The 27232-nt window shown below is 42.1% G+C and overlaps 1 protein-coding gene and 1 long non-coding RNA gene across 10 annotated transcripts in view; one reads left to right on the top strand and one right to left on the bottom strand.

The window, feature by feature from the left end:
- The first annotated feature begins 956 nt into the window (after window positions 1-956).
- LOC117518243 lies at window positions 957-16971 on the top strand. Its single transcript, XR_004562926.1, has 3 exons — window positions 957-2854; window positions 8763-8765; window positions 16960-16971. It is a non-coding gene; the product is annotated as an uncharacterized LOC117518243 (long non-coding RNA).
- The window catches only part of patj (PATJ crumbs cell polarity complex component), a 254271-nt gene continuing 234533 nt past the window's right edge, over window positions 7495-27232 (bottom strand). For 8 of the 9 annotated variants that reach the window (XM_034179316.1, XM_034179318.1, XM_034179317.1 and 5 more), the window contains one exon: window positions 26829-26958. In XM_034179316.1, coding sequence (XP_034035207.1) covers window positions 26955-26958 — 4 coding nt within the window. In that variant the 3' untranslated portion in view covers window positions 26829-26954. Of the gene's footprint in view, window positions 7798-10091; window positions 10216-11674; window positions 11767-15006; window positions 15112-15289; window positions 15413-26828; window positions 26959-27232 lie in introns of those variants that run through there. The other variant, XM_034179321.1, reaches the window with a different exon arrangement.

Genomic DNA, 27232 nt, shown 5'->3' with positions numbered 1-27232 from the left:
CATAATTTATTCCTCAGAATTGAGTGAGTCCATATTTTTTTCCCTCTGCTTGGTCTAAAAAAGTAACAGTTACTGACTGCCACAATTTTTTTTTTCCTGATTTCATATAGTGTTTCTTAAAGCCAGAAAGTTGTCATTTGAAATGACTTTAGTTTTGTGTCATGTCTGTGATCTTTTTTTTTCTACAAAATTAAACAAATGAATGAACATCCTCCGAGGACGGTGATTCCATAATTATTGCCAGGGGTTGTATTAATGCACTCCATATACCGCTTTTCCATCTGCATCAGATGCTCAAAGTGCTTTACAATAATGCCTCACATTCACCCCAATGTCAGGGTGCTGTCATACAAGGTGCTCACTACACACCGGGAGCAATAAGGGGTTAAAGACCTTGCCCAAGGGCCCTTAGTGATTTTCCAGGGATGTGAACCAAGGATCTTCTGGTCTCAAGCCCAACGTCTTAACCGCTAAACCTCCCTGTTCTGTCCCAGTGTTCTGACGTTAACTAATAGAATTCTTTTTCAGGACTGGCCTGATCAAATACGGTGATTTGCTTTGTGAAATGCTGAATGCTGCCATTGAATCTGAAGATGACCACAGGGGCCTCGTGTACAAGGACGTGGCACCTCAGATTCTTTCTCCTCACAGCTCTGGATGTCCTCATGGACACTGTGGATCCACACTGGGTCCACCATACAATCCGAGATGGCTGCCAAACCGGACTGTGTGAGACAGATGACCCCGAAACACAAAACCTGGAGTGACACCAGCAATGACGTGCACGCTGGTCGAGACTGAAGGTTCAGGATCTGGATCAGTCTCTCAAACTGCTCTTACAGACAGAAACTGATACTTTTTTCTTTTTAAAACACTCAGACTCACTACACCAGTGGGAAAAAAAAATCAACTCTTCATATGGATCCAAATGGGGACTTTTTATTTCTGGTGTTAAAATGAAGGTGTGAAAAACCCGCGGGCGCCGCTACAAACAAACCGACTCAGACCATCAGAACTAAAGTCATTCTGGACGGAGCTCTGAGGGGAACTGTGGTACTGCAGTTCCTCCAGACTTGTGAAGTTCCTCTCTAACGTACCTTTGACCTCACAAAAAGAAATAAAAACCTTAATTGAAAATCTACAAAATGCTTCAACATATTTGTTTTGACAGAATTTCAAACTGGGAAAAAACAAAACAAAAAAAAAAACAAATCGAGTCAATACAAAAGTTCTATTATCAACAAAGATTTGGGAAATAAAATAATAATAATAAAGATTTGCTGAGAACAAAGTGGCGATAATTATTTCCAACAAACATTCCTTCTTCAGTTAAACAAATGTCACTTTATTATGAGTTTTTTATTATTTCTATAAACTCAAATTGATTTTATTCTTGACTTCATTCCTGAATGATGGAAATGATTTTTTCATTTTTAATAACTTTATATTCATGTTATAATTTTTTTTTTTTTATTTGCTTTTCCTCAAATTACAAGGTCTTTTTTTTGCACATCATCTTCACAGTCAAATCACTGCCAAAACTGTCCAATGAGGGAAGTTTCACTTTTATTTCATTTACATTCTTGATCTTGAAAAAAACAAAAACAAAGGCTCAGCATCAGAATTCTGGCTGCATTTACTCACAGAGCAAAAAACAGATTTAATTGAGGCTCTGTTCTCCCATGTGCCTTCTGGAAAACTGTAGCTGAAATGTATATATATATTTTTTAATCTGCTTCTGTTCCACCGTGAAGCTGGTCAGAAGAACGCGGTGCTGTGCACATTTTACAGGAAGCTCTCCATGTCCATGGCGCAGGTTCTAGTTTTTGTTCTCTAAAGGTTTGAGGACGTGTACAAAAGTACGTGAGCAAACAAATCAATAATTCAAACAAACAACAAAAGACAAAAATGCATCAACTCTTGAGTGAAATAAATTACATTCATCTAAAAACAAATCACAAAAATTAAGACTGTAATTACACGAGGACTGATTATGTAGGAAGAACTGGATCCTGACGGGTTCACTGATCCAATGGCTCCATCACATCGGGAATACTGTAGTGGGAATTTTATTCATGTGCCAGGAGGACCTGGACCAACACAACCTGATCAGAATGAACAAAAGTCCAAGTTCAGGATCCGCTGCCCCCCCCCCCCCAAAAAAAACCACTTGAAGTCACTCGTGCGGGGCGAAAGACACACAAAAATAGACAGGTGTGCGCCCCCCTGTGGCTGTGGAACAAGCAGAAGCCAGACACGGAGGACGATAGCTGAAAAAGTGTCATTTCAGTGGCACTTTACAGAAAAATGTTCTGAGTTCAGAAAAACCAGAATAAATAGAGGGTTGTTTTTTCATGTTTCACAGAAGCGAGAACTGTGACTGCCCTCTGCTGGCTGGCCGAGGTCTGTTCTCTCAGAATGTCCTATCGATTGTAATTGACATCACAACACTCTCAGTCTTCCTGATGATCTTGATTGTATTCTTTTGTTCATTCCCGGTGAATTTTTGGTTTGGCACCGAGACATGCCCAGCTTGATCAAATCACAAAGGTCACTGTACGACCAGCAAAAAGTCACAAAGTCTCCAGACTCCCAGTCCAACTCAGGTCCTTAGACCAGTGAAGGTTTGGGAAAATGGAGGATCCATCACATCTCAGAGCAGACTTGGGTCTAGACTTGGAAGCAGCCAAACAGAACCAGGGTCAAAAACCCTGTCCTGAGAGTAAATATCTCAGCCATGGGACACAGGTGTGCAGGTTCACGCTCAGGAGAGCATGCCACATGGTGGTGCTGGCGCGGCCCGGCGTCCTCCAGACCGCATGAATAAATTCCTGAATGTGAGCAAGCAGCAAAAGTAAAATGTTTCAGTTCACGCAGGATGGATGTGAGACGCTTTACTCTTCAAGTTTAACAGCTGTAATTCTCTTGTCCAACACAGGGGGCAGAAATAACTGTGTGATCACGACACGGAGGAAGAAGAAGAGCTGTAAAGCAAACAAAATCTAAGTTTTTATGCTAAACTACAAACACAGAGTTCAGTGTAAAGGCTTGAGGGGAGACCCAGTATGAGGGGCTCAGCACCCCCCCCGTCTGATGGGTCTGCCCCTGCCTTCACTGCGCATGTGTCATTTCGGAGCATCAGCAGCGATTTACTGATTATCACCTCGTTTCTGCTTCAAACTGCCTCCTGTCATCATCTGTCTCAGCGACAGTTAACTGAAGCTTTTCTACAAGAATCATTTCCACTTAAATTCAGCTTTATTTCATCAGAAAAGACGGAGGAAGTGATCAGAGCACCACAGCAGCACGTCTGAGTCTGACTCTGAGTCTGACTCTCTGCTGATCAAAGGTAATAATGGGATTATTAACCATCAGGTGACAAAGTAAAACCTCTTAAATCATTCTAAAGACAGTTTTAAAGGACATGTCGGATGTTTTTTAATGTCCCAGTTAGCAACACATCAAAGTTCTCATGATTGTACGTCTCTCTGCGCACATGCGCTCATAATTAGTGGTTTCTGATGTTTTTTTATTCCTCTCCTGAAGTGAGGAAACAGGTGCATTTCCAGAAAATGTCTCACTCTGCAATCCTCGGCATTTCTCTGCTTGTGACGTAGTTAAGAGCAAAACAGAAACATCCCAGACAGACAGACTGAGGGAAACAAATACAGTTCTGTCCGATCACAAAGCTTCAGAGCTTTTCTTTGAAAGCAGCAGCTCGGATGAATTTAAACAATATATAATCAGTATTAAGCTTGTAGACTCTGTCAAATGTCATAAAACTGTCAATCTCTATAAGGAACTTTTAAAAGAGAATTAATGTTGAATAATCCTTTAAAAAACAGCAGACATGTGGGTTCAAATGGCTGTTACTCTGCTTTAACCCACGTCAGCTGTTTATTGCTGCTTAATGGACATGGAATGTCTTTGTGATGAGACATACACACACACACACATATTAGATTTTTCACAGTTATATACAACAGTTACTAGTGTTTTTAACAGGCTGCGTTTATGACTTGTGGCCGTGCAGGTGCAAAAAACCTTCTCACAGCTGCTGCTTTTACTGTGACTGCATCAAAATGAAGAGTTATCACTTAAAAACGAGTCATCAGAACACAACATCACACTTATGTACAGGGTTGGGTTTCGAGAACTGGTTCTTTTTGGGTATCGTTAAGAAATGATTTGATCCACTGATAACAATAGTCTTTTTGCTTAACGATTCATTATCGGTCCTTCAGAGCAGCCATTGTATTTGAGAGTATTTATCGGGAAAATGATCATTTCTCTACATTGATTACAGACCCTGCAGCGGCTCTGTAATCAACCGCTTCTGCAGCACGACTCCACTTTGAAGTGTGAACCAATGAAGCAGTGCTTCAATCCACTAGCTCGTTGGTTCTTTGATTTGCTGCTCTTCAGAAGCAGAAAGTCCACTTCTTAACCCCTCTCAAAGCCATTAAAATATCGTGAGTCACTTTTGTGTGGATTAAAGTCACTAACTGGGACTCTTGTCTTGTTGCAGTCAAGAAACGAGAACCGTCCTTCATTCCATTAAAACAGGCCCAAATGCTGTGCGGCTCTCTGCAGACACACAGTCCGGTCAGAATTAATAACTTCAAAACAAATCGCTGTTTTAAATAAAATGACACCTCTTACAAACACTGTAATACAGACAAGAAACTACAGTTGACTAAAACATTTTTTTCCTCCCAAAAGGAGACGTCTTGCTTTCTTTATGAATTACATCCTGACATGAAGCACAGCTGCAAGAGCTCAGCTCAGATGTATGGAAAGACATTCATGCCAATAATGTCTGAAAGGAAATGGTTTTGACAAAAACTACAGATTTTGTTTATTTCTATTTATGTTGAGGGATCAAGGATCCACCATGTAGAGTTTATTATGTCCAGAGTTTAAGGATCCAGTGACCAATTTCACATTTATTTACTTTAAGACTCAATAAATGTTGTTCAATTTCAATTTAATTGGTTTATAAAGTGCCAAATCACAATAAACGGCGTCTCAAGGCGCCTCACAAAGAAAATTAAAATAAATAAATAAAAATAAAAAAATTCAAATAGTAAAAGTAAAAGAATAAAACAGATAAAAATAAAAATTATTCATAAGAAAGAGATAAAAATAGGCTTTAAGTCTTGTCTTAAAAATGTCCATAGACTCCAACTGTCTCACGGTTGCAGGAAGACCATTCCACAGAGCGGGTGCATGATAGGAAAAAGCTCTTTGACCCGCTGACACAGAAAACCTGTAAAGCCTACTTTTAGTACACAAAAAATTCACAAGAGGTATCGATAAGGAATCGGATCGATAAGCGGAATTGTAATGGTATCAATAGATAAAATCTTATCGATACCCATCCCTACTTATGTAAACTGTGCAATTAATCTGTGCCTCAGTTCTTAACGTTATCAGCTACATTCCATTGAAGCGCATGCTGGGACGCTTCTAGTAGTGATGTCACCTGTCAGAAACACACGAGTACTTGGTTTTCAGACGTCTCCGGAGCTGTTTGCTGCAAATGCCGTACACTTTGAAACCGGTCACAAAAGTGCACAAAGTATCCCGGTGGATCATGGGATGGTCACTAACAGCCTAAATCTAAATGGCTATGATTTCAGTGCGACATGTCCTTTAAACAGAAACAAAGCGATAATCTGTAAAATTGCTGCTGACGCTCCAACATGATGTAGGTGCACTGACGGCAGGGGGACCGATCAGACTGTAACACCAGGTTCGCGCATATGCAGACTAGTGTAGCGGATCACTCAGTCTAGGCAGGCGCTGAGTCCCTCACACCGGACTGAGACAATGAGGACGATTTGCACTAATCTGCCCCCTGGTGGACAAAGTCAGAGGCATGGAAGAAAATCTGTTAGGAAAGTTTCTGTGTAGGCTCTCAGTTGTCCAGGTGGTTTCCATAGTAGAGAAGCTTGAAACTTCGACTGGACTGGGTTGCTTGACGCGAGGACGTTTCGCTTCAAATCACAGAAGCTTCCTCAGCTAAAATTCTTGCTCTGGTGGTCTGACTTCTGTCACCACCAGAGCAAGAATTTTAGCTGAGGAAGCTTCTGTGATTTGAAGCGAAACGTCCTCGCGTCAAGCAACCCAGTCCAGTCGAAGTTTCAAGCTTCTCTACTCTGTTAGGAAAAAGCAACATGATTTGTCATGTTTACTTACAGACTTAATAAATTTTAATTTTGAAGCAATTAAGGTGTAATTACAATTCAGAGTTCATCAATAATTTCTACTAATTTTATCTGATTTCAACATCTGCATTAGTCATCAATATAATTACACATATTTAGCAAAAACTAAAGTATAATTCATTTTTTGACACATCGAGACCAATGAGCAACAACATGCACAAAATTTATTTCTGGATGCTAACTTGCTAACTACCTTTTGTCTGATTTAACGGTGAACAAATTACATTAATGAGGTTTGAAACAGAGTGTAGTGTTACAGTTTTTAACAAAACCCAAATTCTAAGCTTCCACCTGTCCTCCTCCATCATCTTCACATTTACAGGATTAGCTAATCGACGGCTAACAGCTAACAAGCCTCGTACCTGGGGTCGCTATGCTAACTAGCAAACGAACAGTCCATCTCTGTTCCACCCCATGTGGTTAATTATCTAAGTGGAACCAGGTCAGTCTTCAGGTTTTTGAGGACTCTGAGCTCATACCCCCACCGCCACAACGCTCCAAAACATGGTGGTCACCAAGGCAACAGCAGCAGAGGAAAACCATACTACGCCCACGTTCAACGATAACGATATTTCGGTTTTCTTTTCCCAGTTTAGCTGCACTGAAGCCACTGGGAACATCTTCTTTTTGCTGGTTTTTCTGAAAATGTCTTTTTTTTTTTTCCCTCACGGTTACAAATTTGTGCGCTAAAAGCAAATTTTCCCGTTAATTCCGATTAATGTGTCTCCAGCTCAGAATCAGGCGGCGGCATGAATAAGATCATCATATCAATCACAGCTGGCGGTTCGATTCCCGAGCTGGCGGTGCGTTTCCTGTTGCTCCGCGCGGTGGCATCAAACTAAAGCAATAAACAGAATTTAAAACAGATAAAATAAAATAAAATCCCTTTTGTCCATGTTGGCTGTGGCGGATTTTCCTTTTGCGTCGGATTTGATTGTGTGAGGTTTCGGATGATTGTGCTGTCAGTAAAGCGGAATGACGGGAACATGTCAGAATCTTGACGTCTGTCTGTTTGTGGATTTTTCGTTGTTTCATTTTTTTTTCTTTTTTGATGAACTTTCAGGTTGAGCCGGTGGTCTTGGTGGAGGTGTGCGCTCTCTGAGTGCTCCTCAAACTCAGTCTGAGAACACGAACATCTGAACTCTGACTGAGCAGCGTGACCTCTCATATGACCTTTGACCTTCAGACTAACCAGCAGCTTTTAAAGGGGTGACAGATGTCAGTCTGCGTTGCTATGGAAGCACTGTTCTGCCCCCCCCCCAAAAGAAGCAGTATGTCCATGCTGGAAACGGTCAGAAGGTTGTTTTTTTTTTTTTTTTGCATGTTAGTAACTTGAGCGCTCGGATCCATGATGGAGCATCGTGCTGTAGTCATGTTTCGCTGTAATCCATCTGTGAGCATCCGTGTTCGTGTGTGTGTGTTAGGAGAGGACGTCCAGCGTGACGCTTCCTTTTTGCTTCTTCAGGATGGCAACAGCCTGCTCGTGTGTCGCCCCCTGCAGGCTTTCTCCATTCACTGACAGAATCTGGTCTCCACGCTTCAGCCGCCGATCCATGGCTGCGGCGCCCTGCGACACACAGCGTTTATGTCAGAATCAAACAGTGAGGTCAGCGGATCGTGCTCTCGACAAACTGAAAGAATCAAATGTTCAGTCAACAAAAGTCGGACTGAAATTTAAGAAAACATTTCACCTGGAGGATCAGAGACGTGCAGCGCTGCACGTCGTCCACAGAGGCATGTGGACTCTCAGACCTCGATTCAAACGTTTTCAGCTGGCTCACAGCTCGAAACATTTAGAGGCCACTCAGCGATTCAAGGAACCACTAAGGGACTAAAACCAAACCCCTCGTGTTCAGGGTTCCTCCTGAGGTGAAATTACAGAAAAAAGAACAACCTCATCCTCCCGTGAGTGGAGCAGGTGGATGAGTGGGTAAGGAGTCGGCTTGCCAATAGGTAGACATGGGTTTGAATCCTGCTCATGCGGCCCGTCTGTGTCATTCCAATCTATAGATGATCACCAGGGAGACTCAGGGCTCAGATCAGACTTACGTCCTCCCATGAACCAACGGGTTCTTTTTTGTCTGATTTTAATAAAACCAGCTGATTGCGCTAACAGTGTTTCATCAACAAACATCTGCAGAGCAACAATATATTTGGAGGTGTTCTGTAAATATATGTTGGTGCGAGTCAGAATCTGTGGAGTTGATGACAGATTCTGACGTCTGGCGCCATCTGTTGACAGCTGTAGTAGGAGTTTCAGCAAATCAGATGACTGAAGAGAGAAACGGCAAAACCAGTTCCCTTTCTGCTCTGATTGGCTGCCTGAAGAGACGCCCGGTAATGACACGCTGCCTGTCAGAGAAGTTCAACTTAAAGTGCTCAGTGCAGCCAGAAAAAAACAAGAAAAAAGAAAAACAGGGCACTCTGTTCAGACAAAAAATACAAACTACTGACTGGTGATCTATTTTGGAAATGGATGCGCTGGCGATATTTGTGGCTGGTCACCACATTGAGCGCTGTGTACTTCAACAGGGAGTACTCAGGTAGGGAGTACACACTTCTGTTAGTACTACATCATAATGTTTTGGTAACTGTTTGACATTTTCATTATAAATTTAAATACACTCAACAAAAATATAAACGCAACACTTTTGGTTTTGCTCCCATTTTGTATGAGATGAACTCAAAGATCTAAAACTTTTTCCACATAAACAATATCACCATTTCTCTCAAATATTGTTCACAAACCAGTCTAAATCTGTGATAGTGAGCACTTCTCCTTTGCTGAGATAATCCATCCGACCTCACAGGTGTGCCATATCAAGATGCTGATTAGACACCATGATTAGTGCACAGGTGTGCCTTAGACTGCCCACAATAAAAGGCCACTCTGAAAGGTGCAGTTTTATCACACAGCACAATGCCACAGATGTCGCAAGATTTGAGGGAGCGTGCAGTTGGCATGCTGACAGCAGGAATGTCAACCAGAGCTGTTGCTCGTGTATTGAATGTTCATGTCTCTATCATAAGCCATCTCCAAAGTCGTTTCAGAGAATTTGGCAGTACATCCAACCAGCCTCACAACCGCAGACCACGTGTAACCACACCAGCCCAGGACCTCCACATCCAGCATGTTCACCTCCAAGATCGTCTGAGACCAGCCACTCGGACAGCTGCTGAAACAATCGGTTTGCATAACCAAAGAATTTCTGCACAAACTGTCAGAAACCGTCTCAGGGAAGCTCATCTGCATACTCGTCGTCCTCATCGGGGTCTCGACCTGACTCCAGTTCGTCGTCGTAACCGACTTGAGTGGGCAAATGCTCACATTCGCTGGCGTTTGGCACGTTGGAGAGGTGTTCTCTTCATGGATGATGTGAAGGAGATGTGTTGCACTGCATGAGGCAAATGGTGGTCACACCAGATACTGACTGGTATCCCCCCCCAATAAAACAAAACTGCACCTTTCAGAGTGGCCTTTTATTGTGGGCAGTCTAAGGCACACCTGTGCACTAATCATGGTGTCTAATCAGCATCTTGGTATGGCACACCTGTGAGGTGGGATGGATTATCTCAGCAAAGGAGAAGTGCTCACTATCACAGATTTCGACTGGTTTGTGAACAATATTTGAGGGAAATGGTGATATTGTGTATGTGGAAAAAGTTTTAGATCTTTGAGTTCATCTCATACAAAATGGGAGCAAAACCAAAAGTGTTGCGTTTATATTTTTGTTGAGTATAACTTTAAATGAAACAAACAGCTGAAACCTGTATTTTGTTTGCATATGAACATATTGTTTTCATTAAATTACAGGTGACACCAAAAAAACTGTGTGAGAGCAGTAAATCCAGAGTTCGGACCTTGCTGAAGACAGTCTTGACGTAGATGGGCAGGTCTCCGTGTGGACTCCCAAAGCCTCCGACGATGCTGAAGCCGAGGCCCTCAGAACCTTTTTCCAGACGGATGCTACGGGGCTGTGGACCCCTGAGGAGGAGGAGCTTAAAGTTAGACCTGAACTTCCTGTCTGCATCAGCACCACAGTGGCTGTGTCCCAATTCAGGGTCTGCACCCTTCTAAGGTCATCAGTGGAGCCAGCGGAGGCCACAACAAACAGTTCTGAAAGGAGACATCTGTCCCACGGTGTGTTACTGTTGAGACATGAACTTTCTTCGGCTCTACCACCTGCTGTTTTGTTGCCGCAGGGGACAAGCTGGTGTAGTGGGCCTAACCTGTACCTCAGCCATCATTTTACACTGGGGGAGGTGATGGTCTAGTGGTTAAGGCCTTGGCCTTGAGACCAGAAGATCCTCAGTTCCTTGGGCAAGATCGTTAATCCCCTTTTGCTCACATCAGGGTGAATGTGAGGCATTATTGTAAAGCGCTTTGAGTGTCTGATGCGGATGGAAAAGCGCTTTATAAATGAGGTCTATTTACACTACTTATTACACTTATGAATATTACTGATTTACAAGAGTATATATGAGGCGTAAAAGTGTCTTTCTGCGTGCTTTTTTTTTGGGGGGGGGGGGGGTGGTGTCACACAGTGACTCTTGGGCCACTTGGTGTATTTCACATTTTTGGGGGGAAAGAAGGCTGAACATGGTCATTTTACAAGCTGCCTTCGAAGTGTGCAGCCGCCAGATTGGAACACAGCCTGAAACAAACAGCTTCCTCCTAATGAAGGAAGGAAGGAAGGAATCAGCATGTAGGAAAGAGTTTATCTCGTGAGTTTCTGTGAAGCTAATAAGGTTCTCCATCTGGGTCTCAGTCAGCTGGACACTCAAACACTGAAACAGTCACCGTGGGTTTGTGACCTGACCTTCACTGAAGTGATTTTTTTTTCTTCAGTCTGTTTCCACTCAGGAGGTGGAGTCACGTTGACGGTGTGGATGGACACTTGGATTCACGTTGACGGTGTGGATGGACACTTGGATTCACGTCGACGGTGTGGATGGACACTTGGATTCACGTCGACGGTGTGGATGGACACTTGGATTCACGTTGACGGTGTGGATGGACACTTGGATTCACGTCGACGGTGTGGATGGACACTTGGATTCACGTCGACGGTGTGGATGGACACTTGGATTTACGTCGACGGTGTGGATGGACACTTGGATTCACGTCGACGGTGTGGATGGACACTTGGATTCACGTCGACGGTGTGGATGGACACTTGGATTTACGTCGACGGTGTGGATGGACACTTGGATTTACGTCGACGGTGTGGATGGACACTTGGATTCACGTTGACGGTGTGGATGGACACTTGGATTCACGTTGACGGTGTGGATGGACACTTGGATTTACGTTGACGGTGTGGATGGACACTTGGATTTACGTTGACGGTGTGGATGGACACTTGGATTTACGTTGACGGTGTGGATGGACACTTGGATTCACGTTGACGGTGTGTATGAGGAGCGTGTATGTGTGCACTCACTCAGGCTCTGCTGTGTGTGCGTCTGTGTTGGAGCTGCTGGTCAAACTCTCCACCTGACTGGCGATGGCACTGATGTTTGTGTCTGCGACCACCTAAAACCAACAAACAAACAGGTGACTGCTTGAAATCACAGCTAACAATCACTTCACCGACTTTTACCATCAATAATCAGACAATTTGTTGCCCCTCATTGTTTTCCGTCATTAACTCCACCCACCACCAGGCAGGTGGAGGTCATGTGACTGTTTCTGTTTGTGTCCTCAAGACCTCAAAACCAAGATTTGGTTGTTCTTGGGTCAGCAAAGACTTCACAACATTTTGAGGCTGATTCAGACTTTGTTACTTCCCCTCCAGAGGGGGAGTGAAGTATTGTTTTTAGTGGCTCTGTGTGTGCGTGTGTGTTTCCGCACTTATATATATATATATATATACGAGGTCTCTTAGATAATAAACCGACCCTTTTATTTTTTTTTTTAACTATATGGATTTGAATGACATGCGATTACACCAATCATGCTTGAACCCTCGTGCGCATGCGTGAGTTTTTTCACGCATGTCGGTGACGTCATTTCCCTGTGGGCAGGCCTTGAGTGAGATGTGGTCCCGCCCTCTCGGCTGAATTCCTTTGTTTCACACGCTGCTCGAGACGGCGCGCGTTGCTTTATCAAAATTTTTTCTGGACCTGTGAGGAATATCCGAGTGGACACTATTCGAGAAATTAAGATGGTTTTCTGTGAAAAGTTTAACGGCTGATGAGAGATTATGGGGTGTTTCTGTCGGTGTAAGGACTTCCCACGGAGCGGGACGTCCTGCAGCGCTTCCAGGCGCTGTCGTCGGCCTGTTTCGAGCTGAAAACATCCTAATTTAAGGCTTAATTCACCCAGGACATCGTGAGAGAACAGAGAAGATTCAGAAGAGGCCGGCATGAGGAATTTATGCGGACATTCCACTGTTTAAGGACATTTTTTAATGAAAGACGTACGCGCAAATTCGCCGAGTCGTTTCCGTGACGACTCGGCAAATCTGTGTGCGCCGCGACAGGAAAAACACCTCCGTGTTGAAAACCATTTGTAGAATTCAGGCGGCTTTTAATGGCTTTCAACAAGTGAGTAACTGAGAAATTGTTTAACAGCTTGGGCATGTTCCAACTTGCCCGTTAAGATTTCCAACGGAGGTGTTTTTCCTGCCGCGACCCCCCGCGGTCGGGTCCGGCCCGACATGCGACTCTGCCCACACGTTCTTTCATTACAAAATGTCCGTTAACAATGGAATGTCTGAATAAACTCCTCATGCCGACTTCTTCTGAAAGTTCTCTGTTCTCTGACGACTTACTGCGTCAACAGAGCCTGAAATGTGGAACTTTTCAACTTGAAACGGCGAGACGCTGCCGCCTCGAAGCGCAGATCGCCGTCAGGCGCCGTGGACCGTCCTTAAAGCGACACTACCAGACCAAAATCTCTCATCAGCCGTTAAAATTTTTACCGAAAACCAGCTGAATTTATTGAATGGTGTCCACTCAGTTGTGCCTTACAGTTTTGAAAAAATTTTTATCAAACAAAGCAACAGTCTCTGAGCCATTCCTAAACAATGAAAAAACGACGAGAGGGTGGACGACTCCTCACTCAAAGACTGCCCACAGGCGAATGACGTAACCGACAGGCGTGAAAAAACTCTCGCATGCCCACGAGGGTTCAAGCATGTCTGATGTAATCACATGTGATTCAAATCCATATGGTTTTTGAAAAAAATAAGGTTGGATACTTTTCTAATAGACCTCGTATATATATATATATATATATATATATACTCACAGGCATTCCCTGTGAGTATACAATAAATAAGTCTTAAGTTAAGGTTTTACATAAATAAGATGTGTTTAAAGGTAATTTCATGAGGTTAAAAAACTATTTACAAGTTATTTACAACTTACAAGCTATGCTAACATGTGTGGTTCTTTTAAGTACATTTGGTTAGCATTAGCATAAACAAACGTGGTTGCTGTTTTTCTGTGCATTTCCACTCATGTATACTATATTATATACTATATTATGTCATTACAGTTTCACACCTGCCATATAAAGAACAGTCTAAACCCATCCTGGTGTCAGTGACTTATTGTGTGGAGGTGTTTAACTCCTGGATAGTAGAGCTGGGTTCTACGAGGCCAGTACACCTAAAGACCCAAGATAAGCTCTATGAAGCCGCAGAACACTGAAAGCAGAGATCAGAGCGGACAGACGCGCATTCCGCTCTGACTTTTCTGACTTTAAGGAAAAAAAAAAAATCCTCCAAAAAAATACTTCACAATCCAGAGTTCTGTGTCAACAGATGCTGATAATATACTCAGAAATGTATGGCTTATTCTACAGTTTAAAGGCTCCCTGTTTCCAAAAAGGTCAAAGGAAAACAGACGGTGAGAGTGGGGGGGGCAGAGGAGAGAGAGCGAGAGGAGAGGAGGGGCGGGGGAGGAAATAAGATGAAAAACTGTCCAGGTTCAGCTCTTGTTCACAAGGCAATTAGAGGTTATATTGTTTAAAAAATATTAATAATGCTGTTGGAAAAAAACTGTCATGACAAAAAACTCCTCCTGCTTCACAGGATTAAAAGGTACAGTGTGTCATTTTTGAACAAGAGAGCAAATGCTATATGTCCATCAAATATTAATCTGTTTTTAACCTTTTCAACATTATTTATTTTATTAACTTAGATTTTGACAGAAATATTTAAAAAAGAACTTTGGTATAGGGGGCTCTGCCCCCTTGACCCCCGCCGGTGCCCCTTGGACCTCCGGCCGTGAGTTGTGATCACGTAATTCACCCGGCACTAAAATGGTTCTAGCTAGAACCCTGCTCATGAGTATGTTTCCTGGCACAGAAAGCAGAGTAACATGTGCTTTGGTTCCCCGACAAACAGCATTTTTTTGTCCAGTTTGCTGTGGCTCGACCGGATGATTCATCATCATCATCATCAATTTTATTTATATAGCACCAAATCACAACAAACAGTTGCCCCAAGGCGCTTTCCAACTCAATCTCATGCCATTTCATGATGGGACCATAAAATGAAGGGTGATGCGGGGGGGTCTGGGGCTTTATTGTTATGGTTAGGGAAAATGTTAGAAATAGTAAAATAAAATAAAAAAAAAAACTGCGTCACGAAAATGTGACTCATTTCATTACGGGAGCACAAAAAAAATGTGTGACACTGGGCTGGGCTGCTTTCTGAGATGTTACTCGCTCAGCGGTGGAAATCCACTGCTTTCACCAACAACATGGCAGCCAAGAATCATGGGATTGCATAAGTGGAAGAACTCACTCAAACGGGAGTTTTACCTGCAGACTGATGATTCCGTAGCTGTTCTTCAGCATGTTGACCACACTGCTGTGTGTGAGATCATCCACAGAGTCACCGTTTATACTGACGATCCTGTCGCCCACCTGAATGCACACACACACACACACACACACACACACACACACACACACACACACACACACACACACACACACACACACACACACACACACACACACACACACACACACACACACACACAGAGCATGAGGCAAAAACACACACTGACACACTTGTACATCACACAGAACTTCTTCGTACTTTGAGTTGGTGTGTCTTCGCAGCGACGCCGTTAGCCTGAATCATAGCAATGAAGATGGGCACATCCCCCAGCGGACTGCCCTTTCCTCCCGCTATACTCACCCCAAGGGAGTCACCAACACCCTGAAGAAAGAAAAATCAACTTGAGCGAAAGAAAATGATGGCAGAGAGGAAAAAAAGTGTAGATTTCATATTTTCTCCTCTTCATGTTTACTGGCTGTCGCTCATAAGAATTTGTTGCTTCTCACTGAAAGTGGAGAATGCAGGACAATCGAACAAAACACACACACAACATGCTTAATCAGAGCTTCTGAGTCTGTCAGAAGAAAACTGTCCAGTTGCTCCTCATAACTTCTGGCCCAAAGCACTTACCTGCACCTTATTGGCAACTCAGGAGATCAGTTGCATGAAAGAAGAATAGCAACAAAGAAGAGCATCATGGGAGTTCACAGTTCCAGCTCATGGAACTAGTTAGCTTGAGTGTGTGACCAGATGACATATTCTTCTGACAGACAGACTTTATGTAATTTAACTTTTAGAATTGTGAAGTTAAACTGCAGATGGTAATGTGCTGACAAGTGAGGTGAGTGTGTCGAGAAGGTGGAGGGAGTACTTTGAGGAACTGATAAATGAAGAAAATAGAGAAAGAAGGACGATGAGAGAATGAATCAAGAAGTTGACAGATAGTAAGGATGAAGTGAGGACAATGATGAAGAGGATGAAGAGTGAAAAAGCAGTTGGCCCAGATGACATTCCAGTGGGTACATGAAAATGTTTAAGAGAGATGGCAGTGGAGTTTCTAACCACACTGTTTAATAAAATCTTGGAATGTGAGCGGATGCGTGAGAAGTGGAGAAGTAGTATGCTGGTCTGATTTTTAAGATAAATTTTTGAGAGGCATAAAGTTGATCAGTTCTGAGTTCTAAGAGGTGAAGACAATTCAAATTCATACATAGGTTTTACTTTACTCCTAAACTCCATAGGATGGGTTTTCTGGCCAATAACTTATGTTGGAAATGTCATACAGAGACAGGAACCTTGGTGCACACTTTCTGGGAAAGCAAACTGATAAACCCATTTTGGGAAAAAGTTATAGAACATTCGGGGAAAGGGCCGGGTACATTAAAGGTGACAGAGAGAGGTTGAATGGGGCATTAATCCTTGTTCTGTGATGTGATATGTAGCCCCCAAAAAATTGGTTGGGTCTGTAATGGCTAAGAACCTTCCTAAAAGGCTCTCTGAAACAGCTATGTTACTATGCTGGGTATAGAATGCCTTGTTTGCCTTTAATGGCGTCGTTTTGGAGCTTATTTGGCAACCTCATTATGAATTGCAAGTAGGTGGCGCTGATCGGTTGCTGTTGTTTGATTGGCTGCCCTTGCTCTCACTGAAAAGAAAGCATTTATTTATTTTCATTGCTTTTATATTTTCTGTTGTGTTTCTATTCAGTTTTTTTTTTTGCCTCTTTCTCTAAAATTGTATATAATAATCATTAGAAAACAAAAATAAATTTAAGAAATATTACAATTTGAAAACAAATGCACCCGAACGTGATGACAGCTGCAATGCTAACTTTTAACATTGAAAATGCCATAGACATGCTCACAAGTTAGCATCGCTCCCGTTTTTAAGTTATAAAATACATCAACTGTTTCAGAAGAACATAACAGGTCGGTTTAACATAGAAAAGCACACAGACGTATGCTCTTTAGGGTTTTAGCAGGAGAAAATTAAGCAAAACAAAGAAAGAATAATCGAAGCATTGCTTCAATCTGCGAAGCACTGCTTCGATTGGTTCAAGGTTCAAAGCAAAGCCGCGCTGCAGAAAAGTTGTTTACGGACCCGCTGCAGGGTCTGTAATCAATACAGAAATGATCATTTTCCTGACAAACACCCCCAAAAACAACGGCCACTCTGAAGGACCGATAACATAATCGTTAAGCACAAAGCTTATTGATGTCGGTGGATCGAGTCATTTCTTAACGATACCCAAAAGGAACCGGTTCTCGATACACATCCCTAGCTGCTAAGGGGTTAGCTCATTCCCTTTAGAGGAACAAACCAGAGCTAACGTGTCATTCTAACGTGCAATTCTTACAACAGGAATATGGCGCAACACAAATTTAAAACAAAAGAAAATGTGATACTCACAGGCTGTTCTGATTGATGGGGTTGATTTTGTCGCAGAGTCGGAACTGACCCTCTACTGAGTATTAAATGCTGACTGAAGCCAGCTCGAAATCATGCAAGGTTTGTGAAACAGTCCTCCGTGAAATGCGCAGAGCAAAGAAATAGTCGGTGGTTGTATGTACTGGGGATGCGGTTAAAAATGAATAAAAGCCAGTGATCGCGTACATTACTTTCCGTGGGAAGATCGTAGTCCGCTAAAACAGCCTGGGAAAGCACACCTGTAGCTCGCCATTGCTTCTCTTCGAGTGTTACGAATGGGTGGGCACAACCTTATGAATAATTAATTTCGAAGGGGCGTGTGTGAAAGGGGGTGGGTGTGTGTGTGTGTGTGTGTGTGTGTGCTGGGGGGGGGCTATTGGTGAAAAAGTGACGCAAGTTTTCTCTCAAAAACAGATTGGCCTGTTTTCTAGGGGCAATTCAAAAAAGGAGAAATACTTGAAACAGAGGTTCTGAAACTTGCTGGCACTTCGTGTGTTTTCCCCACAGCGGGGAGACTCTGAACTAACACCAAAAACAAGAAAAAGATGATTTTGATTCTCTATCCCCTTTAATACCTAAATCTCCAAGGTTGTGCCTGCTAGGAGATTACAAAGAGTTGCCAAAGGCATCAAAGTATGACTGGTGTAATTAAGGTTGGGGATATAACAGCCACCCGACTGATGCTTAGATTAAGTGAACGTACCCCCCCCCCCCCAAAAAAAAAAAAAAAACATGTAAACAATGGCTGGAACTTGTGTTAGAGATAGTGTCTTATGAACACGTATTAGGGAGATCAACAATGAAAATGAGAATTTTAAGATGTTATGGGACCACATTTTTCTGCATGGAATTGTGGCTGTGCTGTGAGGAGGTTGTTAAAGGGTTGCTCAGTTTGTTTGCTGTTTTTATTATCTCTCTCATTGTTCGGTTATATTTATGGTGGAATCAGGGACATGTTACTTAAAAATACAAATGCTGTCTATTCTAATGGTGTACAATTTAATGTCATTTTTGTGTACCATTCTTATTTATTTTTGTTTTGTTTTTTTAAATGTGAAAATAAAACAGAAAGTTGAATTACAAAAAAAGAAATGAGGTGAAGCTCTGTGAAGCTCCACAGTGACACAACAGCAGTAGTCAGGCTGTTTTACAGAAAGTCTTATGACAGAAGAGACATAGGTGTGTGTGTGGACTTTACCCTCGAGATGGTCACGGTACGAATGTCCGTGTCTGCACCTGCACACAAACAGAGTCATGAACATTAACCAGGAAAAAAAACAAAACAAAACAAAAAAAACACATGGACTTTTGGAGTTCACAGACTTTATACAGTCAGATCATAAATTAAGCTTTTTATGCAAAAATAAGCAAAACAAAACAAACAAAACAAAACAAAAAAACAAACAAAAAAAACAATAAATTCTAAATAAATCAATATAAAAACATACACATAAGGCAAAATAAAAAACCCTTATACTGCGACTGTGCTGGACATTTCTTTAACAGCTTCACGCCAACAACTTGCGATCTGAAGCCATATTGTTTCCGAGCTCGATCCACTGCACACTGCGTTTACCGAAACCTCACAGTCATAAAAGTCTCATCATCATGCAACAGGGTTCATTTAGATCCAGAAACCACATCTGAAAACATATTTACACATCATATTTTCTGGAGTATAAGTCATGGTTTTTCACTAGTTTGGGAGGTCGTGGCACTTACACCGAAAAATCACACCACCAGGACTAATAATAATAATAACAACGATAATGACAGTTTAGTTTCACAGGAATCAAAGCAGTAAACAAATAATAAAAGAATAAATACAAAGAATAAAAACTACGTACATGACAACAATGCAAAAAAAAAAATCTAATTAATGAGCTGATAAAACAGAAAAAAGGTGCAACTCACATAGTTTTCCTCTTCAACAGGCATTTTTTAAACACGTGGGGCTTAAGCTACAGAAAGTATGGAAATCTGACTTTCAAGTTGAAGAAAAAAAACATGTTTCAGAGATCTGTGACTGTGTTTAATTAATGGTCGTTTAAGACTTAAGCACATTTCAGATAATTCCATGAGATTAAAGCATTACTTCAATAAGGAGAGTAATTAACATGAATATGTGCAGCAGAGCCAACTCAGCCACACGGGGTGTGCAGCCAGTACACTCTGAGTGCGCGTCCCAAGCCCGGGTAAATGAGTAGGGTTGCATCAGGAAGGGAATTCAGCGTAAAACAAGCCAAGATTACCATGCAGATTACAAATCGAATTTCCAGACCAGATCAGTGGAGGCCTGGGTTAACAACAACTGCCACCGGTGCCGTTGCCCAACAGGGTGCTGGTGGGAAGAAGAACAGGAGGAGAATGTGTCCACAGACAGCGGGAGAAGAGGAAAACTAGAAGGGTGGAAGTGAGAGTCAGGACTTTGAATGTTGGCAGTTTGACTGGTAAAGGGAGACATGATGGAGAGGAGAAATGAAGATATAATGTGTGTTCAAGAGATCAAGTGGAAGGGAAGTAAGAGCAGGAGCATAGGAGGTTGGTTCAAGTTGCATTAAGGTGAGGATAGGAAGAGAAATGGTGATGGGGTTATTTTAAAGGAAAAGTGTGTTAAGAGTGTGTTGGAGGTTAAGTGAGTGTCTGACAGGGTGAAGAGTGTGATGGAAGTTGAAGGGGTGATGATGAATATCATCAGTGCATATGCCCCACAGGTAGGTTGTGAGATGAAGGAGAAAGATTTCTGGAGTGAGTTAGATGAGGTGGTGGAGAGTGAACCCAGGCATGAAAGAGTGGTGATAGGAGTGGACTTCAATGGGCATGTTGATGAAGGGAACAGAGCTGATGAGCAAGTAATGGGTAGATATGGTATCAAGGACAGGAATGTGGAAGGACAGATGGTAGTTGATTTAGCAAAAAGGAAGGAAATGGCTGTGGTGAATACCTACTTTAAGAAAAGGAAGGAGCACAAGGTTTGTGGATTTAGAGAAAGCTTTTGGCAGGGTGCCAAGAGAAGAGTTGCGGTATTGTATGAAGAAGTCTAGAGTACAACCCCTGGCAAAAATTATGGAATCACCGGCCTTGGAGGATGTTCATTCAGTTGTTTAATTTTGTAGAAAAAAGCAGATCACAAAACTAAAGTCATTTCAAATGGCAACTTTCTGGTTTTAATAAACACTATAAGAAATCAGGAAAAAAAATTGTGGCAGTCAGGAACGGTTACTTTTTTAGACCAAGCAAAGGGAAAAAAATATGGACTCACTCAATTCTGAGGAATAAATTATGGAATCACCCTGTAAATTTTCATCCCCAAAACTAACACCTGCATCAAATCAGATCTGCTCATTAGTCTGCATCTAAAAGGAGTGATCACACCTTGGAGAGCTGTTGCACCAAGTGGACTGACATGAATCATGGCTCCAACACGAGAGATGTCAATTGAAACAATGGAGAGGATTATCAAACTCTTAAAAGAGGGTAAATCATCACGCAATGTTGCAAAAGATGTTGGTTGTTCACAGTCAGCTGTGTCTAAACTCTGGACCAAATACAAACAACATGGGAAGGTTGTTAAAGGCAAACATACTGGTAGACCAAGGAAGACATCAAAGCGTCAAGACAGAAAACTTAAAGCAATATGTCTCAAAAATCGAAAATGCACAACAAAACAAATGAGGAACGAATGGGAGGAAACTGGAGTCAACGTCTGTGACCAAACTGTAAGAAACTGCCTAAAGGAAATGGGATTTACATACAGAAAAGCTAAACGAAAGGTATCATTAACACCTAAACAGAAAAAAAACAAGGTTACAATGGGCTAAGGAAAAGCAATCGTGGACTGTGGATGACTGGATGAAAGTCATATTCAGTGATGAATCTCGAATCTGCATTGGGCAAGGTGATGATGCTGGAACTTTTGTTTGGTGCTGTTCCAATGAGATTTATAAAGATGACTGCCTGAAGAGAACATGTAAATTTCCACAGTCATTGATGATATGGGGCTGCATGTCAGGTAAAGGCACTGGGGAGATGGCTGTCATTACATCATCAATAAATGCACAAGTTTACGTTGATATTTTGGACACTTTTCTTATCCCATCAATTGAAAGGATGTTTGGGGATGATGAAATCATTTTTCAAGATGATAATGCATCTTGCCATAGAGCAAAAACTGTGAAAACATTCCTTGCAAAAAGACACATAGGGTCAATGTCATGGCCTGCAAATAGTCCGGATCTTAATCCAATTGAAAATCTTTGGTGGAAGTTGAAGACAATGGTCCATGACAAGGCTCCAACCTGCAAAGCTGATCTGGCAACAGCAATCAGAGAAAGTTGGAGCCAGATTGATGAAGAGTACTGTTTGTCACTCATTAAGTCCATGCCTCAGACTGCAAGCTGTTATAAAAGCCAGAGGTGGTGCAACAAAATACTAGTGATGTGTTGGAGCGTTCTTTTGTTTTTCATGATTCCATAATTTTTTCCTCAGAATTGAGTGATTCCATATTTTTTCCCTCTGCTTGGTCTAAAAAAGTAACCGTTACTGACTGCCACAATTTTTTTCCTGATTTCTTATAGTGTTTCTTAAAGCCAGAAAGTTGCCATTTGAAATGACTTTAGTTTTGTGTCATGTCTGTGATCTGCTTTTTTCTACAAAATTAAACAACTGAATGAACATCCTCCGAGGCCGGTGGATTCCATAATTTTGCAGGGGTTGTAGTACAGAAGTATGTGAGCCACTGGGTTCCCTCTCATTCACACACATGGACTCAGTCTGACTCCTACTGACTTTCATTCCCCTTCTCTCCAGAGCATATCTCCACCTCTCCAGGCAAGACTCAACCTTCTCTCTATTCTCACTGCAGATCGTAATGTTATCTGCAAGCATCATAGTCCATGGAGAGTCCTGTCTGATCTCATCAGTCAACCTGTCCATCACCACTACGACCACTCGAGTTGATCCTTGGTGTAATGGTTCAAGTAATGGAGAGTGTTTGTAGAGAGGAGAAGAAGAGAAGCGGCAGGGTGGAGTGGGTGGAGAAAGGTGGCAGGAGGGATTTGTGACCAAAGAATATCAGCAAGAGTGAAGGGGAAAGACAGTACAAGACAGTAGTGAGACCAGCTATGTTATACGGCTTAGAGACGGTGGGACTAACAAAAAGACAGGAGGCGGAGCTAAAGATGTTGAGATTCTCTTTGGGAGTGATGAGAATGGACAGGATTAGGAATGAATATATCAGAGGGACAGCACAGGTGGAACGGTTTGGAGACAAAGTCAGAGAGGCGAGATTGTGATGGTTTGGACATGTGCAGAGGAGGGACCCAGGGTATATAGGGAGAAGGATGCTGAGGATGGAGCCACCAGGCAGGAGGAGAACAGGGAGGACAAAGAGGAGGTTTATGGATGTGCTGAGAGAGGACATGCAGGTGGTTGGTGAGACAGAGAAAGATACAGAGGACAGTGTGAGACGGAAACAACTGATCTGCTGTGGTGCCCCTAATGAAAGCAGCCACAAAAACAGAAAGTGTGCAGCAACGCTACGGAAAAATGAAAACTGTCACCCTGCGAGTGACCGGTATCTTGCCAAAAGATCAACAACAGAGACAAACATGAGGAACAAACCACCATGAAGATGGACTGACCTGCAACGGAACATACTACAAGCCCATTCCAATGAAGTTGTGTGAAATGTAAAAAACAGAATACAAGTACAATGTTTTGCAAATCCTCTTCAACCTATATTCAATTGAATACACCACAAAGACAAGATATTTAATGTTCAAACTGATAAACTTTATTGTTTTTGTCAAAATATTTGCTCATTTTGAAATGGATGCCTGCAACATGTTTCAAAAAAGCTGGGACAGGAGCAACAAAAGACTGGGAAAGTTGATGAATGCTCGAAGAACACCTGTTTGGAACATTCCACAGGTGAACAGGTTAATTGGAAACAGGTGAGTGTCATGATTGGGTATAAAAGGAGCAATGTTGAGAACAATGTTTCTCAACATTCAATTGCAAGGAATTTAGGGATTCCATCATCTACAGTCCATAATATAATCAGAAGATTCAGAGAATCTGGAGAATTTTCTAAACGTAAGCGGTAAAGTCGAAAACCAACACTGAATGCCCGTGACCTTCGATCCCTCAGGCGGCACTGCATTAAAAACCAACATCATTGTGTAAAGGATCTTACCTTGTGGGCTCAGGAACACTTCAGAAAACCATTGTCAGTTAACACAGTTCGTTGCTACATCTACAAGTGCAAGTTAAAACTCTACCATGCAAAGTGAAAGCCAAACATCAACACATCCAGAAACACCGCCGCCTTCTCTGGGGCCCGAGCTCATTTGAATGGACAGACACAAAGTGGAAAAGTGTGCTGTGGTCTGATGAGTCCACATTTCAAATTGTTTTTGGAAATCATGGACGTCGTGTCCTCTGGACAAAAGAAGAAAAAGACCATCTAGACTGTTACCAGTGCAAAGTTCAAAAGCCAACATCTGTGATGGTATGGGGGTGTGTTAGTGCCCATGGCATGGACAACTTACACATCTGTGATGGCACCATCAATGCTGAAAGGTACATCCAGGTTTTGGAGCAACACATGCTGCCATCCAAGCAACGTCTTTTTCAGGGACGTCCCTGCTTATTTCAGCAAGACAATGCCAAGCCACATTTCTGCACGTGTTCAACAGCGTGGCTTCGTAGTAAAAGAGTGCGGGTACTAGCACTGGCCTGCCTGCAGTCCAGACCTGTCGCCCACTGAAATTGTGTGGCGCATTATGAAGCACAAATACAACAACAGAGACCCCGGACTGTTGAACACTGAAGTCGTACATCAAGCAAGAATGGGAAGATTCACCTACAAAGCTTCAACCAATTAGTGTCTCAGTTCCCCAACGCTTATTGAGTGTTGTTAGAAGGAAAGGTGATGTAACACAGTGGGAAACATACCACTGTCCCAGCTTTTTTGAAACATGTTGCAGGCATCCATTCAAATAGCAAATATTGCAACAAAAAAAAAGCAATCAAGTTTATCAGTTTGAACATTAAATATCTTGTCTTTGTGGTGTATTCAACTGAAAATAGGTTGAAGAGGATTTGAAAATCATTGCATTCTGTTTTTATTTACATTTTACACAACGTCCCAACTTCATTGGAATTGGGGTTGTACATTCATGCCAAATTTGGAGGCATAAAAAGCACAAATTGCGAGCAGCAAAGGCTTGTTTTTGGTGATTTTAGTGTTTGACCTTCCTGTGACCTTGACCTTGGTCCTTTTGTGTGCTGAAAGGTATGTCGATACGACTGCTATATGTGAACTTACAAGAGTCTGCAATGATGATTTACATGCTTTGACAAATCCTTAAAAAAATCTAAATTCTGCATGTTTTCATGATGATGTCATCAAATTATGTCATATCTTAAAACCTTTGCTATATTCTGGATGCTCATATTGACCTCTTTAATTTGGTTTAATCTGATGTTTGACCTAGTTTTGGTGACCTTTGACCTCAAGCGAAACCCTGAAGGTCAAGGTCAATTGCTTATCCCAGGTAACAGCCTATGGACGAGGCCTAGCACTGTGTTTATGCCCAATTAGGAGGCAAAATCTCAAAAACTGCAACCCAAAAAGTTGTTTCGTTGAAGTTAGTGTTTGACCTTACTGTGACCTTGACCTTAGACTTTGATCCTTTTGTTTGTTGAAAGGTATCTTGCTGGGGCTGCTATATGCGAAGTTGCTAGAATCTGTGATGTGAACTGTGTGCTGCACAACGAGTTAAAGGTGAAAAATGCAACGATTACAAACAAACAAACAAACAACTCCCTCCCCCCACCCCCCAAAAAACCCCAAACATACATATTGACCAATATAAACTTTGTTTTGTCAAGATAGTAAAGCAGATTTTTATTCTGCTGCTTTCTGCTAATGTGCTGAAAACAATTTTATTTCCTCAGTAATGCTAATGCAGGTATTTTTCATTTGCACTATTAAAAAATACATCATTCTAGAACTGATGAGCTTTTATTTATTTATTCATTATTTTACATTAGAAGTCACTTTATCTGATCACTTTTACATCCCGGCAGTGCAGCATTGGACTGAACAATGGTAGCCTCAGCTTTACCCGGCACTCAGTGCTTTTTTAGTTCTTGTTTTTAAGAGATACTTGTTTGTTTTATTTCATGCCCTTCTGTCTATTCCTACTGTTCTATGCTGCGATGTGACACTGAAATTTTCCCATTGAGGGATGAATAAAGGCTTTTCTTATCTTATGTTATCTTAATCTAAATGAACCTGTTATTTTGACAGTTGTAAGGTCCACTATGGAAATAACAACAATAACAACAACAACAATAATAATGTGCAGATATTTGTTTCATTTTTATTGGACTTTATCTTGCTAATTTTATGTTATTATATTAATTTTGAACGGGACTTTATGGCAAAATAAGTGAATTCAAAATTAGCAGCCTGAAGCTCAGAGTTAGAACCTAATGGTGTCTGAGCCGGAACGTGAACCCGCCTGATGGACACATCAGCTGGATGTTTATTTATTTTCCACATTTTTCTCATTTCTGTGTGTGCGGGAAATCATTCCATTTGATATAAATTTTCACATCAATTTTTGCCTCCATATCCATGACGAACTGGCAGGAGCCAGTTAGACACTTTTGCAGAGTAAAACCATGAAACAAACACCCTGCTGTCTTTGATTTAGAATGTGACATCACGCTGGGGTTGGAAACAATACGGAGCCTGTCAGTCCAAACCCAATAACACGGACTGTCTCCGCTCTAAGTATGTCATCAGAGTCACAGCGCCACCATCTGACTGTAGATGCTCACTGTATGTTTTTATTTATTCAGATCATATCTGCTTTTACTTTGACATGTCAGATCATAAATATCAACATTTTGCCAAAGAAGACTGAATTTTATTCTTAGATTTCTTGTTTATCTGAGGACAATAAAATGATGTAAAGTAAGTCCCTTCAGCTGCTCTCTTGTTTTCACTCAGGGTCTCCACAGCAAATCCAAGGTGGAGCTGCATGTTGAACTTCTTCCTGAAGCAACTCCACATTACATGGAGAAATGTGGCAGGGGTGGGATTTGAACCGGGAACCTTCTGCACTGAAACCAAGTGCCTTAACCACTTGGCCACCACCCCTGCTGACAATAAAACGATGTAAAGTGAGTATTTGTGACGGCGGTCACAGAACCTCGACGTGCACAGTGTGGACATCGGCCTGTCGCAGCACCGCCACCGAGCAGCTTGAAGCCACCGTCACTTCAGCCGTGTTTGCGGCAGATGTTTTAAAAAGTTCCTGTTCATATGTTTCAGTACCTGCGTCGTAAGACGGAGAGGTGATGTCACCGCCGTCATTGGTGGGTACGGGGTCAGCTGATGTCAAGCTTGGAGAGCCTGATGATGCTGCGTTCTGCATGAGGGGCGGAGCCACAATGCCGGGACTGTTCCCACTAAAATGACTCATCTGAGAACAAGATATGAAGAAAAGAATCTGCTGAAGTCACTGGATGGAGAGACAGAAAAGTACACCAGAGTGTAGGCTGCCCCAGTGGCCAACCACAGTACTGCAACGGCTCTGAAAATGGGAACCAAAAACACAAACTTCAAATCCCCAAACGGTCATTTTTTAACAAACACTCTGAATTAAAGCTTTAAGTCCACAAGGCAGGAAACCAGTTGACGGGTTATATGAATACTTTGTGGTGAAAAACAGGACAAAAAAAAAAAAAAGGTAAAGT

This window comes from Thalassophryne amazonica, chromosome 10, assembly GCF_902500255.1.
Source record: "Thalassophryne amazonica chromosome 10, fThaAma1.1, whole genome shotgun sequence".
NCBI classification, from domain to species: domain Eukaryota; kingdom Metazoa; phylum Chordata; class Actinopteri; order Batrachoidiformes; family Batrachoididae; genus Thalassophryne; species Thalassophryne amazonica.
Note: the sequence above shows the minus strand (reverse complement) of the source record. Positions and strands in the feature narration are given on the sequence as shown.